This window comes from Quercus lobata, chromosome 4 (genome assembly GCF_001633185.2).
Source record: "Quercus lobata isolate SW786 chromosome 4, ValleyOak3.0 Primary Assembly, whole genome shotgun sequence".
In the NCBI taxonomy this organism is placed as follows: domain Eukaryota; kingdom Viridiplantae; phylum Streptophyta; class Magnoliopsida; order Fagales; family Fagaceae; genus Quercus; species Quercus lobata.
In genome coordinates this window covers 28,706,162-28,724,929 of record NC_044907.1, presented here as the reverse complement: position 1 = coordinate 28,724,929, position 18,768 = coordinate 28,706,162, and the positions used below count along the sequence as shown (strand labels likewise).

Genomic DNA, 18,768 nt, shown 5'->3' with positions numbered 1-18,768 from the left:
GGAAAGTTAAACCTTGATTTCGTCACCCTTGATGAGTCATGCATTTTTGAATTCTTATCAATCAATGCTTCTCTAACGCTCCATTATAAAAACTTACACACCTCAGCCCACTGGGGGAGGAGGAAGCCTCTCTAAGAACTTCTGTCATTGACTACATTCTGCAGAAATTCAACCCCTATTAAGCTTTCTTTTAGCTTCCCCAAGCTCTCTTGAGCTTACTCACAACCTTTCTCAGCCTATAGTCAGCATAACACCCATATTCACCACCTTGCTTACACTTTCCTACTCCATAAACGTCTCATAACTGACCAGGACAGCCACTCCCTTTGAAATCCTTGGTTTGTTTATTACTTTGCTCATGGTTTAGCTTTCCTTAAGCTCACCACTCATCATCTTCAGCCTACACTCATCTAATTTCAGATATTCTTCTCACCCCTCTACACAACCACAACTCAAAAATGTCCTCCAACTAGACACAAACGGCTCATTACTCAATAAAAGCTTCAATCTTAGTGTTAATCCCATCTCACTCACTCAAAATAGCCCACATTCACCTCATTCATGCCTTATAATTATACACTCATCAAAATCTTAGTTTAATACTTACTGCACTAAGCTGGGGATCTTTCTCTCCCTTCATTCCATCCTATTTTTCCTCTTTTATTTGTAACTATAGAGCCTTTAATCATTGTTTATTATTATTATGATGAAGGACATAATGTATTTGTAACAACTGAATTTTTCCCTTACATTGATGTAATGATGACTGAAAGTACTCTAAATTCCCTTGACCGAGACACACAAAGACCCCCAAGAGTGAACACTTTCCTAAATTTATTTAATCATTGACTGCTGGACTCTAAGTATAATTTCACCCCTACCACTGGAGATAATATCGTACCGTTAGAGGACTGATTTGAACTATGATGCCATAAAAAGACTAATAATATAACAAACTAACAATACTAACGTGTTTATTGGGCTTTATTGTTGTCTTCTTGTTAGGGTGCAGCTTCTATCTCTTGCTTGGGCGGACTTACACCACACCGATAGTCTTTGGGCTTTATTTCAAGGGTCCATCATTGAGTTTCGACTTGGCTACCCCATATTCTATTTGGGAACATCAAAATTTCCCCCTCAACAATATTTAACTAAAACATGAAAGTATTAGTTACATATTTTAGAATGATTGTTAGGTGATTATATTTTGTCGTAAATTTTAACCTTTAAAACAAATACTAGTTTGCCAATTATTATTGCAATGAGGATCTTCATGAACCAATTAATGCTAGCAACACTTTAAAACGATATCTAAATGGAAAATTAGGTCTTCATGAACCAACACCACCAAACACTTTAAAGGATCTCTCTACATAGAAATTAACTTTAAAAATCTCAAGTAGCATAACTATACCATATAGACACTTCACCCTATATAGGCAACAATCAATATTCCAAAATGAAAATCAAAAGCATTATGTGAGGGACATGATCACCAGTGGCGGCTTTAGGATTATTTTTTAGGAGGGTCAATAAAAAAAATAAATTATATAAAATTTTAAACAAAAGAGAACTTAATATATCAATATCACAAAAACAAAAACAAAAACAAAAATTGAAATACATAAAGTTTTACAATTACTTTCTAAGATGTTTCGTATTTTGAAATCGTTATATGATATCTTCATTATTAATCCTACGAGCTACATCTGTTTTAATGTATACAGTCAAGCAATCATTCATCAATTGATCTCTCATTTGATTGATTTATTTCAAATTTATTTAGATCTAAATGAGTTTTTTCTAAGGTTTAAGATTAACAAATTTCTACTTCTTTTACTTTGTTGTGTTTTTTTATTTTTTATTTTATTTTTTTACATTTAAAAAGATCAAGATATTGTTAAGATGATCGTATTCAAACTTATTTCAGCTAGGTTAAAAAAAAAAAAAAAATCTAAGGTCAGGGTGTTTATAATTTTATTTTAAGGGGTCCAAAAAAAAAAAAAAAGTAAAACAAATTATATATAATTTTTTTTGGGTCAGTTCAAAGGATTTAAATGAAACCCCCATGCTCCAAGTGGAGCCACCCCGATGATCACCAAATTAATACTTTCCGGGAAGTTTCAACTTTAACCCATCTTGAAATGTCAAAGCAACACAATTAATCTCAGCGTGGCTACTAATATTGGAAGAACTTGAACTATTTGATACACTTTTTGAATTGGGTTAACTCATTTTTTGTTAAACAATAGATAAGGCTTGCTCTACATGATGTCTTCATAAGAAAACGAATTTAGGTAAGTTGGGGATATTAGTGTGTGCTTTTGAACATTTTTTTTGGATTTTGCAATTGTTTGTTGAATAATGTGATTGTTAGTTGCTACTTTTCTTTTTTCTTTTTAATTTATGAAAAAGAGGAATTTATTAAAACAAAACAGAGGAACTACAAAGAAGTATGACCACTTGCCTCGACCTTGATAATAGACTCAAAACAAAGGGGACAACAACCAATATTAAAAGAACCAAATATATTATGCTTGAGAGACCATTGATCTAAGGTGTGGACTGCACCATTAGAATTCGTAGGATTGGAACTCAATTTACAGAAACGACGTAGTCAGCATGATACCTTAGTTTTAAAAAAAATTTTAATTCAAAGATAGAAATAATTTTAGCATTTACCCCATGAGAACTCTCATTTGTGATACTGATAAGACATGGATCTATGCGATTGAGTGACCCATATATATACATGCTCACACTAGGTCACTTCCACAACTAACGGCATGCCTACAAGGCCTTCATTTGGCGTAGAATAAAGCATTTAACTGAAAATGGTTTCCTTGTCTTCAAGTGTTTGGTATAGTGTAAAATTCTGGTCAAACCAAAGTATTTTCCCTTGACTTGGAAAATCAGTTTCCCTAAGACGTAAAATGTTATATATACTCCCATAATTGGGCACAAACATTTTCAATTCTTACTCCCCACCTGCCCAAGCTTGTATCATTTCGACCCAAATCCCTCTAATTTGCTTTTATTTGACTGAACAAAATTTTATTACCAGAATCCAAATATGTTCAGTTGTACGTCATCGTGCCAATATCTTACCCTACTACGTTCTTTCCTGTCATTCTCTCACTTCTTGGAACGCTGCAATTCTATATAGTTAATTCCTTCTTCGGGTTAGGGAACCTCTGTATTGTTTTTTTTCTTTTGAACGTGTCCCTAAGTTTTTCATTTCGTCACTAGTTTTCTATGGTATTTGCATGTTTTATTGTTTATTATTTTATAATTGGTGACTTATATGCTAATGGTAATAAACTAGAAATCAAACTAAATTGCATAATTGATTAATTTAAAAAAAAAAATTGAATAATTTTGTAGTAAACCAACTTGTTAAATTACTTTTCAGCAAGCTTATTAACACCTGTAATTCAGCAGTTACCATACAAGAAAACTCAAACCCCTAACTGATTGCCGCAAGTAAAACATCTTCTTCTTTTAGTAGGAAGGCCTCCCCATATCCTCAGCAACCAAAGTAAAAACCGAGCAAACTCCACAAGAACAATCACTGTCACTAATGCAACCACAACAAATATAGTCCCAAGATTCGTCGGAGCAACATAAAAAACTCCAATTACATATGTAGCAATCATCGCAAGCATGGCGAGCTACAAGCCTGCCTTAAGAGGAAATCCAGTACTGATCTGAGGAGTTATATCATGCCAACAGATGCAAAGAACCCTATAGCATTAAAAACAGTGAACACAGCAAAAATTCCTGGCCATGGCAGCTTCTCCAGGTGCTATCACTCCCATTAAAACATTTCTATTGATTCTAGATCTTCTGTTCTCTACTGACGAAATACCACTTGAAGGTTGAAGCATTGCTTGGTATGTCACTGTCGCTATGAGAAACATTTTGGCTTTCCATTGATGATTCTTTAATTTCTTTTATTAATTCTGTCCAAATGTTTGATAGACGAGAAGGTTCTCAATATCTTTTATGATTTCGGTATGTCCAGCCAATGATGATATGTGTAGTTGTAGACAGTTCTCAACTTAGTTCAGCACAATTTGGTCAAGTAAAAGCGGGCCTTCAACTAGTAATGAGTGAAATAAAATCATGTCATTGTGAGAAGCCGCTCAAATAATCTTGGATCCATCCTTGTATAAAAATATATGTCAGACTATAAGAGCTAGCTTTTGGTTTTGATCCATCCTTCTATCCCACTTTTACTATTCCACTCTATACTCCACCAATAAAAGTTTGCCATATGTTAACATAATTAATTAAATACTACCATTAGAGCCACATCATCGTAGGAAAGTTTTAAAGAAAGGGATTAAGAGAGCGTTTGGATTCGGTTGAAAAAAACTGCGTTTGCGTTTTGTCTACATTTTTTTTTTTTTCACGCGTTTTGGAGCGTTTTGGGTGTTGCGGTTACTGTTCATGCACTGTTCAATGAACAGTAGCCGCAAACTTTGACTTTTCAAATTTTTTTGGACCAATCACAGCACATCGTGTACTGTTTACGGACCCACAAATTTCACTTTTCAGCAACTTTTTCATTAAAAATGGGTCCCACGATACTATTCACACATTTAAAAATTATTTCGCTACAGTGTTTTTCAGTTTTCAGTTTCAGTTTTCAGTTTTCAGCGGTATCCAAATGGACCCTAATTGTAATAACTTATTATCTTCTATTAGAGCCACGTCAAATATCAGGGTCAAAAATAAAAAATAAAAATAAATTTGAAAAATCATAAATAAATAAAAAATGTGTGTGTATATATATATATATATATATACATATACTAGCCTTATCACATGCGCTTTGCGCATGCAATGAGGCTTTTATTTTTTTGGTTTAGTATTATAATTTTTTACCCATTCTAATTTGAGATTTACATTTTTTTTTTTTTTCCATAAAAATTGTGCATTTAAGACTACCAATAGAGCTAGAAGTGTCATAAGGTTAGCTATAAAAAATGAACAAATCCACACATGTTTATATGATTTCAATGTTATTTTGATGTTCATTTTTTGTAGCTGAACTTATGACCCTTCTAGCTATATTAGTAGTCTTAAATGCACAATTTCTGTGGAAAAAATGTAAATCTTAAATTAGAATAAGTGAAAAATTATAACACTAAACCAAAAAAAAAAAAGCCTCATTGCACACGCGAAACACGTGTGATGAGGCTAGTATATTGAAAGGTAGTCTCCTTCTGATTAAACATCTTCTATATAATTTTTTTTTTTTTTTTTGGTCTAAATTAAACACCTTCTATATAAATTTCTGTCTCTAAATTTAACTCACATGTTTCTTACTTTTTATCAAACAAAAAAAATGTATATCTGCAATTGACTTCTATATCATGAAGCAAGGGATAATTTTGCCTTAGTAGGCAACATGTACATGCATCTTCAAGAGCAACATACTTATTCTGTACTCACTACACTCTCGCTAAATTAAAATATTATTCCATGCCTCAAATCCTTTTAGCTGAACCTATGTACAGTGTTTTTGTCAGCACTACCACCTCCATCTCCCTTGAATCTCCCTCACCAGTCACCACCATACTACTGGGGAAAAAGAACCACAATCAGATATAGAATTTCCTGAAGGGGAAATAAATCAAATATAACATTAGGATAATGAATTATTATAATGAATAATTTCATGATAAATTCTTTTGTAGACACACCCCATAAGTAAGTCATCCCTATAAAACGTGTATAGCCTTAGATGTCTTCGCCCAAAAAAAAAAAAAAAAAAGTATAGCCTTAGGTGAAGGATCCTTACGCTACAAATTAATATGACTGCAATGAATTAGTAATTTCATAATAATTTTTTAATGTTTTCTGATTACAAAAAATAAATAAATAAAAAAACACTCATTGCCAAGTGAAAATTCAACAAAATTTGGCCATTCAAGTCAAAAAGCTAATTGGGCATATAAAAAATATAAATGAAAATTACGTAAAATCATGGTACAAATTTTTAATAAAAATTGTAATTTTACGAAAGTTTTTTTCAAAATAGATTTGTCAGGTCTATAGATTAAGATGGTTTCAACAACTTATTGAATTTGGTTTCAAAAAGAAGAATTTTTAACCAAAGATTTCAACATCTAAAATTACATCCAATTGACATTGGTGCTAAACTACTAATAACATAGTACAACTTTCTATGTTTGATTAACACTCTCTGGAAGGAAGAAAAAAAAAAAGAATTCATCAAGAAAATTGGGCATTACTCACATAGGTTTCAACCTCCATTCTTGAACAACTTTTTATTGCTACACTTGTTAAGGGCTTCCACTACAAACAAGTACTGCTCCATTTGCTGGTTTTTGTTTTGCTTTGGTTCGGGCAACACAATCACCAAAATGTGAAAATAGCTCTGGAAATAGGCTTTTGCTTAAGAGACTCATGGTGGTTGGAAACATTTAGATGTGGTGTGATAACTGATAAGCATAACTAGTTAAGAGTAGTAGGAGGTTATGTTAGAGGGAAGTTTATGTTTTGGAGTGGGAGACTAATTAAACGTGTTTGTGTGGTTGTTTGTTTTTTGTTTTTTTTTTTAAATGAACAATATCAAATGTGGGTTGCCACTTGCCAAAATGGATAATAGTGCATTTTGAATTTTACAATGGATTTGTGTGACCTATTTTCAAGGGTGAGGAATGGAGCAATTATCTGGGGAGCCTTTTTTTTTTTTTTTTAATCATTGAATTATTAAATTTAAATTGTAATCAAATCTGTATATATCTGTTTTTTTTGGGGGGGGGGGGGATAAACTTGAGGATGTTTAAAAAAAATTGATTTGAAGATAAATGTGAGGATGATTTTTTTTTTAAGAAAAAAAAAAAAAAAACCAACAACAACAACAAACGTATAGTTGCTTTGAAGAAGTGGATTAGTGGGAAATAGATCCTATTTTATAGGAAATGTTTTAGGTGAGAGTTAGAGATATATTTTTACATTGTTATCCTCAAGTTTTGCTTCTACTTAAACATAGACTTTAGGGGTATTTTGGAACAAAAAAAATTCGGTCCAAACAGGGAAGTCCCTTAAATAGTAGTATAGATATATATATATATATATAGTTGTGTGAGGAAGAGAGATATACGTAGAATCGGGTGTCTTTATTTGCAGTGACCGTTTAAAGTGTTTAAGAACACAACTTTTTCTCAAAACTGAAAATATCACCCAAACAACATTTCTTGTTTTTATCCTCTTGAAAAATTGTTATCAAATATAGGAACAAAACACAAATCATGTCAAATTTGTGGGTTGAAAACTGGTTTCAAACTCAAATTTAAGAAATTAGTAAAGTTTTGAAAACAAAAAACAAAAATCCAGTAGGGGTGTCCAACCTACTACCACCCAATCCGACTACTTTGGTGGTTGGACGCGAGTATCGACCTTCAAAAACCCAACGTCAGCAAGCCAGTTGCGGTCTTATACACCAAAGCCTATGAAACCCAACTTGATTGAAAAACATCAAGTCCAACGATTCTAAGCTTTTCAACAATTTTTTCAACTAGATGTGATGGATTTCAACAAGTAAAACAACTAGATCCAGTAGAGATATACTAGATTCGACGAGTTCTCCACACGATTTGGTAGATATCTCTTCGGATTTAACGAGATCTCTACCAAATTTGGCTAGACCTCACCAGATCTTAGACGGATCTAGCGAGATCTTGCCAGATTTGAAGAGATTTTACCAATTTTCGATGATTTCCAATGGTTTTTGGCTTCCCATGAGAGTTACCTGAACCGCCCAACCCAATAGTCTTACGGGTCAAATGCAGGTCTGAAATTCCCCACCCGATTTGATTGAATTCGGTTGCGGGTTAAGCACAAATCCGTAAAACCAAGCCATGGACAGCAACTGTCAAGTGTTTACTTATTTGGGCTTGTCTTGCATATACACAGGCCCATTGCTGGTGTACGCGTCTTGTACTTTTTATTCTCAAAGCCCATGAGATGAGATGAGACGGAGACGGTTCGGCTCACACAACTCATTCAAAGTCACAACAAAAAAACTCTAAAAAGTTGGTTCATAACTGTGAAAAGCCGCTATAACTATGGGTAAACTGGCTTGGAAATCTGGCTAATTTTAGCTTAGCTAGGCTGGCTACCCCCATGTGAGAATTTCACTCAATTTTTATCTATTGGAAGGGAACACGCAACCAACGCAAGAAAGACCCCCAAGTTGCTCTCACTTTGTCTCAAAACTCATTCTCTCTCTCTCTCTCTCTCTCTCTCTCTCTCTCTCTGTGTCCAATAAATACAAACTCCCCCACTAATAGAGATAGTACCACCATCTCTTGTCCCCCCAGTCAAACCAAACAAAACACGAAACAAAGAGCCACCACCACATCACCCACACCCACAACACCCACAACCACAACAACAACAACAACTCAACAAAGCCCACAACATCAATCAAACCAAAAACCCAAAAAAAAAAAAAAATGACAACCCAAAATATTTACAACCCCGCCACTCAACCACAAACCCCAAAGTCAGAACCACCCCCACCCTACTCACACCCACACTCCCACACGCTCACGCTCACGCTCACACGCCCCCACACACCCACCCACCCACCCTAGACGGTGGGTAACACTAACATCACACACACGTTAAAACATGACGAATTGATGGCGATAATAATGGCCCCAAAGTCAGACACCTCTGTTTGTGCTTGTGTGGACCTACTACCCTTCCTCTGCCAACCACTTCCCACACCCTATCACAACCCCCCCCTGGCGCACGTTAGCCCTCCACCTAAGCGGTGGCCTCCCTTCCCTTCTTTTCTATACATCTCATAACCAGCCGCACACCCCTCCTTCCTCAACCCCCATTATGTCTCATTCTCTCTCTCGCTACTTTACGCCTCCTCTCTTATCCTTCACCCACTGAACAAACCTCATGGCTGCTGCTGCTGCTGCTGCTTCTTCCTCTTCTCCCGTCGAGACCACCGCCACCACCCCACCGCCGATCCCCTCCAGCCCACCCACCGCCGTGCCTCTCTCTCTCCCGCTCCCTCTGCCCGCCCCGCCCACGGCCCAGATCCAGGCCCAGCCCCAGACCCAGACCCAGACTCCGATCCAGGCCCAGCCCCAGGCTCAACCCCAGCCCTCCACCGCCTCGCGGCGCCTGCCCCCGCCGTGCTGGTCGCACGACGAGACGGTCGCGCTGATCGACTCTTACCGCGAGAAATGGTACTCGCTCCGGCGCGGGAATCTGAAGGCGACTCACTGGCAGGAGGTGGCGGATTCGGTCGCTCGTCGCTGCTCCGCCGCGTCTCCTCCCAAGACCGCCGTGCAGTGCCGTCACAAGATGGAGAAGCTGCGGAAGCGGTACCGCACGGAGCTGCAGAGGGCGAGATCCATGCCCGTTTCGAGGTTTATCTCCTCCTGGGTCCATTTCAAGCGCATGGACGCCATGGAGAAAGGTCCTTCGGCTAAGCCTCGAGTCAACGACTCCGACAGCGACGAAAACGACAACAACAACGACGAAGGGCTCGACGTTGAGAACGACGAAGAAGAAGATCAGGATTTGTACGAAGAGTTCAAGAATGGAGGGTCGAACATGAGGCACATGAGTAAATTTTACAGAAATAACGGAATCGGCGGAAGTGGCGGCGGAGGCGGTGGTGGTGGTGGTGGTGGTGGTAGTGGTGGAGGAAGTGGGTTTCGGATTCGGATTCCGAGTGGTGTGAGCGTAGCGCATCTCGGATCGAAGTTTTATCCGAAAGTTGAGCCGAAATTCAATTCAAACCCTAACCCTAGCTCTAGCTCTGGTGTGAATTTTGGGGCTAGGGTTATGAGGGAGTGTAACACGGCGGTGAGGTCGGGTTTGGGAAAGAGAGAGAGGGAGAGAGACCCGGTGGCCGAGATGGTTTCGGCTATAAAGGTATTGGGAGATGGGTTTGTGAGAGTGGAGCAGATGAAGATGGAGATGGCTAGGGAGATTGAAGGGATGAGGATGGAGATGGAGATGAAGCGGACCGAGATGATTCTCGAGTCCCAGCAGAGGATTGTTGAGGCCTTTGCCAAGGCGGTATCGGAGAAGAAGAAGAAGCCGAAGAGAATTCCCTCACCGGAGTCTTAGGTGTTGGCGAATTCGGTTTTCCTTTGTGGGGGGTGTCTTTGTTATTAATCCCCCTATCCTATGAAAGGGTCTATTGTTGTGTAGTTTGAGAGGTGGCAGAGTTGGGAGCTTTGCTTAGTTCAAGAGGCCAAATGGGTATTAGTCTTTGTGACTCGATTATTATGTGAGTTTGCTTAGGGTTTTTTTTTTTTTTTAGTTTTCATGTTTAATTTGGTTCCATGCCGTTAGAGATAGTAGAATATGGAAATTTGTGTAGTTGTAGCTTTGATTTTCAGTGAATGTAGTAGCTTTATTTTCGATAATCATTAATAGTGTTTACTCTTTGTGTTTTTTGATTCAATGTTTCATTTGGTTCCACATGCCACTAGAGATGGTAGAATGTGGAAATTTGTGTAGTTGTAGCTTTGATTTTCAGTGAATGTAGTAGCTATATTTTCGATAATCATTAATAGTGTTTACTCTTGTGTTTTTTGATTCAAAGCTTTGGCAATGCTATTTCTGATTGTTATGCATAAGATCCTAGGAGTGCTAACTATAATTGAATTGGGTTTTATGTTTTGTTTTAATGCTTAATGTGGTATGGTGAAAACAGTGGCTCTCAAAAGTAGGAGACCAGATGGTAATTGATAGAAGTATGAATCTGTCTAAACTCTACTTGAAGATGTACAAACTCATAGATACATGCATACTCTTATGTAATGCTATGGTTTAGATGTTTCATTGATATGATACTAGAAGAAGCTGTAAGGGTTTCATATACTTAATACATGAGAAAAGGTACTTGGATTTTACCTATGAACATAGTTTAGTTCTTGCTTATCTTAGTACTGCAGGATGTTCCTTTTGGTATCAAATATGGTGTTTGTGTGGTGGAAAGAAGTGTTTATCCTAATGCCAGAGGTTATGTTGTCTTCTCAATTGATAAAGGTTAGATCATTTGTTCCCTAAAAGCCCTCTGGAATTTGAATTCCAGTTAGGTTTCTGCCATTGCTTTCTGTAATGCTGGGACCTAGATTTGAATGTTAATTTTAATGGGTATAAAACTTGTTAGACATCCGAAAACTTATATCTCATGGATGGATCTATGTGCCTGATTCACAGGAAGCTGTGAATCTTTAGTCTTGGTTAGTCTTGGTATTAACTCACAACTCACAAGTTAGAACTATGACTTTGATTGGGATGATAATGTTTGGTATCTTGTTAAAGCATGTATCCTTCTAAAGTTGGCTACCTGCTGCTGCATAATGACATTATCTCAAAATTCTTCATCGGCACTTGAGCTTCAGATCTCTCCAGTACTCTGATGATGAGCGAGACATTACAATCTCTATTTCTAGGTAATTCCTTCATTCAGGAGCACAACATGGAGTATGTATGAGCTAGAAAATCAGTATGGTCCTGTCCAGGACTAAGATGTGGGTTGCAGGATCTTCCTAGTTTGATCATCCATTTTTTTACTTTATTTTATCCTTATTACCCATGATTACTTTGACAAGTATGAAAAATGATTATCACCTCATTAGAAAATTTCATACTGTCTTTTTCCATGGTCAACCAATGTGGTGTTTACATTGTTATATTCTTCATTCACTCAATAAGTGATCACAAATGACTTAAATGCATGAACACAAGTCCCACTTCTTTTTGTACTCCTCATCCTTAGCTCTCTGGTCCCTTGTGTAAGGTTGGGGCCAAATTCGTGTTTTTCCATTCAATTCATCAAAGCCGAAGTTGTGTTGAAAGGTCAAGTGTAATATTCTCAACCTTCTTTTTTTTTTTAAATAATTTTTTTTTTAATATTAAAAGTCAGAAAGCACGGAGTTCAAAAGCTTGAATCATTAATTATTATTTCAGAAAGCCTACGATCCTGCCCTCTTATCTTATCTTATTCTGGGTATATTCTTGCATTTATTAATGAAGTCAGTGAAATGCATTGATTTCAGAGGAACAGGACAAGTAGGAAACTATCATGTATGAATCGGTGGAGATTCTGACTTTTGGAATCGTGTGAGTGTGATGATTTGTAGCGGAACTTACGTATGAATTTACTTTTGTATTTTATTGATAACAACCATTATCTGCCCCTCAAAAAATAAATAAGAACCATCATCATCTGCTTTTGCCAACTTTGTCGGCGATTACATTTCCTTAGGCTGGTCATTTCGTGGATGCGTGTAAACATAAAATTGGTATCACCCATAAAAGATGGTGTGACTTATCGGCAAGAGGCTCTTATATATTCCACCACGCCTGTAAGTCTAAAAGTTATGGGTTGAAGTAGCAAACCTCACTATTACTCGAGTGGTTTCACATGTATATCAGGATTTAAGTGAGCAGGAAAAGTGACTGCATGCGTGAAGACCATTTTTTTTTTCAATTATATCTTTATATAAGAAAAATTGTCTAAACAACGGTAATTACACACAATAACACATATATTATGCACATATGTTAGTTTTTAATTGAAGTTTTTAATTTTTAATTGAAGTCGTGACTTGAAGTCACAATTTCAATTAAAAAGTAATATGTGTGTCTGGGGTGTGTCGCGTGTTAGTGTGTGTGCAATAATATTTTCCGAATTGTCAATTGTTATCAAATCAGTACACCTTAAATGAGCAAGTGGTAATTTTTGTCCCGTTTGGTCGAAAGTTGATGTTTTCTATTGCACCTTATAGTACCCCTTACCATCATGAAAAGTAAAACATATCCATAGTATGAGATATGAGATACATTGGATACCGTGGATCAATACCTGTCTCCTTAAAGCTCAAAGGGAAGGTGGTTGTAACTCGTAACCATGAAACTTTGGCCGAGTAAAAATTTTCAAGGGGATGTGATTGATCACCAAATGTTGGAAGTTAAATTGATGTTAGCAGTCACTAGATTAATGACTAATATACTTAGAATTATCCTATGTTTGGATGAAGGGAGATAAGGAGAGAGGTGTTTTAGTCACCTTCCTCTCTACTCTCCTCCCCACTCCCTCCATTCCAAACATACTAAAGTTGGCACCTTATCTCAATAGTGGATAAAACCGAGGTTAAAAAATAAAAGAATAATTAATCAGTGATGATTGAGTTGTGCATTTCAAATGAGTCAACTTGCCTAATTAGAGAGTATTGTCTCATATGGCATCTAACCTCATATTGGCAAGCTTGACAAACACATGAGATGTGACCGAGTAATTCATAGAGTCAAATCAATCAAGACTTATAGAGACTCAACCAAAAAGAAAAAATTGAGACTCATGAAGAAAAAAGAGATTTAATTCCAGAGAAAAAAAATTGCATAGTTGACAAGGGATAACATTGATCTAAAGAATTCTTAGTGTGTTGGTGGGCAAATTTAAAGGGATAATCCTAATAGAACACTTAACTAAAAGTCTCGTTCAATTATATATGAAGAGGACTCTACATTTTGCATAAAAGCCACACACATATTTTACAAATAATTCTCTAAAATTCATTGAGTTTACCACAAAAATAAAATAAAATAAAATAAACTCTCTAACTTAGGAATTGAAGAACCTACGGCCAACACCACATTGGTGCCCTCGGATAAGCTTTATCTTTCTTTTATAGGTGTCTGTGATCCAAATAGCTATGCTTGTACATCAACAATGAGAATTGAATGAATTGCCATGGTAGCTTGCAATTTTAAAAGTTTAAATGTCTAGCATCGTATAATAAAACATGTGTATTTAATCATTATCTTGTTAGAAGTATAATTGTCACTTGTAATAATTCAATATATAAAATTTTTCATTCTTGACAGTATCTTTTAATTTTTCTTTTCAAAATTGTTGTAAATTTTCATGTTCATTTTGTAGAGGAGTTTTTTGTTGTACAGTTTTAACTTTTAACTGTGTAATCACATAATTAATAGAGAGAATTTTGACAAACTTGTATGTACATCTCAATTGGCACTTTGTGGGATATTCAAATTGTTCAAATCATTCTTTGTATCTATTATACTAAATTCTTCATCATTTTTCACATTTGATTGAGGTGACCCAAGAGCTCTACTTGATGCAGTGCTATCAAATCTAAAAAATGATGCCATAATACTAGATTATTACCTACTTATATACTTCTTAATCACACTATAAGTGATTTATCTCTCATAGTTATTGAGAGTCAAAGGCCACCAACTAGAAACACCTTATCGTCCTTTAAAGGCTAAAATGTCCAATAGCAAGTACAAGTACAGGCAGTATAAGTGCATCCAACTGTAAGAGCATTATTTTTAGTGTGTTTCCAAGTGCCTCTAATAGTAAGTGCAATATTCCTAGTGTTTTTCCAAGGGATCTGCAAAAGTTCCAAGTGAATTATTCTTATTGATCTGAAAAAGATTTCAAGTAGTTCCAAGTGCATCATGCATGTGAGAGAATGTACATAACACATTGCTCCAAACTGATGTGCTAGTTTTTACAGAAACTTAAGAGAGCTAGAAAGTAGAAAACACTCTTAAGCCATTAACCATTTAACCTGCAAAACTTCTTCCCCATAAAATTTGCTCTCACTTGTTATAACTTATATGCAATCCTTTCTCAATCTCTATCTTTGTAAGATAGTTTAATCTGGGTTCAGTTGTTGTGATGTGACTAATGTTTGTGAAGCAAGCATTTATGTGAGATATTCCCTTCATATATCCATGTGAGGATAAAGAAAGAGAAGAATACTATTGGTCCAGATTAGATGAAAGAAGATAAAAGGTAATTTTTTAAGAATAAAGTGTGATACACCCGAGGTTCTAAAGGAGTAGTGTACCACCCTGAATGATATTGTGCTTGTTAGATTCTCAGTTCACCAATATTAAACTGAAAGAGGAACAATGTGTGGGCACCTACAAAAAGGTTAACCAAATATTGAACTGAAAGCTACAACAAAAAGGGTGAGGATGGAAGGGGAATTGAACCCGACGTGAATCGAACACGCAACCTTCTGATCTGGAGTCAGACGCGCTACCATTGCGCCACGGATCCTCTTGTGATTAATGCTTACTAATATTCTAAATAAACCTGGTTATAAATAAAGCTTTCTTTTTTCCTATCTCGTTTGGATAAAAAATAATAGTGAGGCATTTATCACTTATCAGTAGTTGGCACCATAATTTAGATACGACCCTCATGATTTTTATGTCTCCTTTATTCTATGCCTAGTTAAATTTTTTTTTTTTTTATAAAATTCCATTTTATTTTGAAATTAAATATTTTTAGATATTAGTATGACAAGTAAAAATTTTTAAGCAAATCACCAAAACTGGTTGCTTAACCATCGGAGCCACTAGTGTTGGAGGTCCAATGATCGAACTACCGAAACCAGCAGCAAGAACAGTGGCTTTGACGATCACTACCAAAGCGTGTTTCCGATGACTAGACTATCAACAGAATAACGACTTCAGCCACTAGATTGCTGGAGCCAGTTGCTAGAATGGCGTCTCTGTTCACCAGACTACCAACATCGATCATTGGACCACTAGAATCGGTCACCAAAGCAGTGGTTCTGAGCATCGGACCCTAGAACCGATTGCTGAAGCAATAGCATCATCCATCGAAATGCCAGCACCAATCATCAAAACAACAATTTCAGCCATTAGACCGGTGACTTAGCCACTTGATGGGGTGAAGGAAGTCACTCTTTGTTTTTGTAAAATATTTTACCAAAATTTTAAATGTAAAACGTTTTACAATTTTTTATATGGATTTTATTGCACCGAAAAATATTTTACAAAATTTGACTACATTTTACCTACAACAAACACCTAAAAATAAAAAAATAAAAAAAAATTCTGGAAAATATTTTATTTCAAAACAAATGGAATATAAGTTAACTCTTTTTTTCTTTTCATTTATAATTTTATTTGACAAACTCTCTTACAAAATTTATAAGAGAAACCGTATGGACTAAACATTTCATTATAATCATTCTTATCCTATCATTGTTATTTATGACTATATATTTAGAATTCATAGTTAGTCATACGTAAATGCCTTTAAATTCATGAGAAATACTATGTTTATAATATTTTTATAATATTTTCAAAATAAATTCTAATTGTTAAATGGTTACAAGTGGGCAAAAAAATAATTTTAATGGTGGGTTTTAATTAGAATTTTTGTTGTAAAAATATTGTAAATATAACACTTCTCTTGACCATATTACATAGCAAACACCGTTTTAGGAAAGCAAGAAAGTTCTTTAACAAGAAGCCCCTTTCAAAAGGATAAAGATTCTCTCCATTTGTTTATAAAATGAAGATAGTCTATTTCAATTAAACATTTAACAGTTGACAAATTTTTAACCCTTCGCAAATATAAAAAGTCAATATAATGTTGCATCATTTTAAATTAGAAATTAGTTACTGTTTACAAGAATGCTCACTTTTCTTTTTCTATGTCTTTATTAAATTTTGGTTTCACTCAATGGTCATGCTCATAGATCACACTCAGTTCCCCCACCCCAAGCTGACTGGTACATTTAAAACGTGATTCAAGGGTAAAGACAAACATGTACACGTATTGGAGTCCCATACAACCTAATGTGAAAATCATATGCCTCAATATAAAAAGCAGGTTGGAGCTATATGGGAATTCTTGGCTATCATTGCTATAGTAATGCAATGTACAACATATTTTAGGCAATTCTGAACATGATGTACTTATTTAAAAATACATTAGGATATACATTAGGATTTTCCGATTCAAATATTAAACAAGTTTTTGAATGAATTTGTTCACTACTTTCTCTTTCAGATACAGAAATTCATCACTCCCCCCCCCCCCCCCAAAATAAAAAAAAATAAAAAAAAAAGATATAGAAGACATGCGTCATTTTAACAACCATAGAACAAAAAAGCAAGACCAGAGTCATCAAATCCATAAAATGTACACAAACCTTTGTCCATCTAATCATAGCTTTAAAGAAAATGAAATTAAGCCACACATTTCATAAGAATCTTGGAACAATTAATATACAAGTTCAATTAGGACAAAAATTGATTTTATTTTCATTTCTGTTTTCCCAGGTATCAACAAATGTAATGGCTATATATATCCATAATACTTTCAAAACAAATTACAAGTATGGAGCTATAGAGAAATTTCCCAAGAAATCGAAGCCTTTTATATACATTATTTCAAAATCTGAGCATCGAGAAGTTCCGCTAAACTGCGAGCCATAAGATGATTTGTTGCCACCATAATGGAGCAGGTTTCTCTGATACCATTTGGAATCTTCATCTATGTTTGCATTGAATTTCAATATCCACAACTTGTATTCAATCATTGGAACCATAATGGAACAAAATTCTATGACCCACTTGACTCTGTATCCATGTTTACATCATTTCAGGTTTCCAAGACTTGTCTTGATTTTTTGGAATTGGAAGGCAACAGGTTTCTCCAAGACAGAGACATTAATGTTACTCCAAACCTCCGGTTTGGTAGGAAGCTGTGCGATTAACTCCACAATTTCCATATCCTCAGGAAGAACAGAACCAAAGACAGTGTAAGCCTTTTTCCACTCATTGTGGTTAGCTAAGCTGATAAAGAATTCTGGGCCAGAACCAACCCATGCAACTGATCCTCTTCTTATGGTGGGGCAGGTCTCCGTAGGAATATCCTTAAAACTGCTTCCAATTGCTTCAAGTGTACCTTGTATTACTGCAAAAGGTGGACCAAATGGAGCCTGCATAGCTCAAGTAAAACTCTTTTGAGTTAGAAAATATATCCATATAAATACAAATATTGATATTCGCTTCACACTACCTGCTGAAATTAAAGTTATATCAAAATCTATATATGCTATTATTAAAACATAGGAAAAAAAAAAAAAAAGAGAACTGTTTTCAGATCAACATTCTGCTGAAACTACAGCTCGTGCTAAAGAAATTATCTTTACTGGGTCTAAGAAGAAAAAAGCTGGGGTGGAGTTGAGAGTAAACGAACAAATATATTGGAAGTTCAAACATTTGGAGCCTTTAGTTTAGTATGCATCAAATAGACAAACAAATATAGTACAAAAATAGCATTTTTGTATGAAGCCAATGAGTTTTAGCTCAAATGGCACCTCCCCCAGTGTAAAAAGTAAGGTTTTACACTAAGGTAGACAGTAATGTCGTGGGTTCAAGACTCACCAAGTGTGCATGTGACAGTAACTTATAGATAAAAACAAAAAGAACTGTTATATAAAGAAAAAAGTGAAAACTACCTTATTACTCAGAATAAAATTGATGCTAAACACCTTCCATAATAAAAAGGCTGGGTTGGACTTCAAAGCAAAGTAAGGAGCAAGAGCACATGAGAGACTCATGTCTAGGAGGTTCAATGTTTTGATAAAGCAGATATGGCTTCTTAGTTATTTTATAAAGACTAACTAGATTTTTTAATCCATTTTATAGGTTGAAAGATCAAAATAAGAAAGTAAATCTTTTAATTGGAACTTTGATGCGTCTACCATAGAACTACTTATTTTTTCTGAACTATCCTTAAGATTAACTCCTTTTCAATTCAAGCTTTCTGTCTCTCTACATCCTGCAAATAATATTTACACTGGTAGCACAAGCACTTCTGTTGCTGTGTGTGTGTGTGTGTGCTTGGGTGGGTGGGTGGGGGAGAGGTAGTGTGTATGT

The 18,768-nt window shown here is 35.6% G+C and overlaps 1 protein-coding gene and 1 non-coding gene across 2 annotated transcripts; one reads left to right on the top strand and one right to left on the bottom strand.

Moving 5' to 3' along the window:
- The first annotated feature begins 8,611 nt into the window (after window positions 1-8,611).
- On the top strand, window positions 8,612-10,595 carry LOC115987566 (trihelix transcription factor ASIL2-like). The gene has a single exon (XM_031111147.1). It carries the CDS (start codon window positions 8,953-8,955, stop codon window positions 10,135-10,137), a length of 1,185 nt encoding a protein of 394 aa, XP_030967007.1. The 5' UTR covers window positions 8,612-8,952; the 3' UTR covers window positions 10,138-10,595.
- A 4,454-nt stretch (window positions 10,596-15,049) lies between these two features.
- TRNAW-CCA lies at window positions 15,050-15,121 on the bottom strand. The gene has a single exon. It is a non-coding gene; the product is annotated as a tRNA-Trp (tRNA).
- Window positions 15,122-18,768: the final 3,647 nt, after the last annotated feature.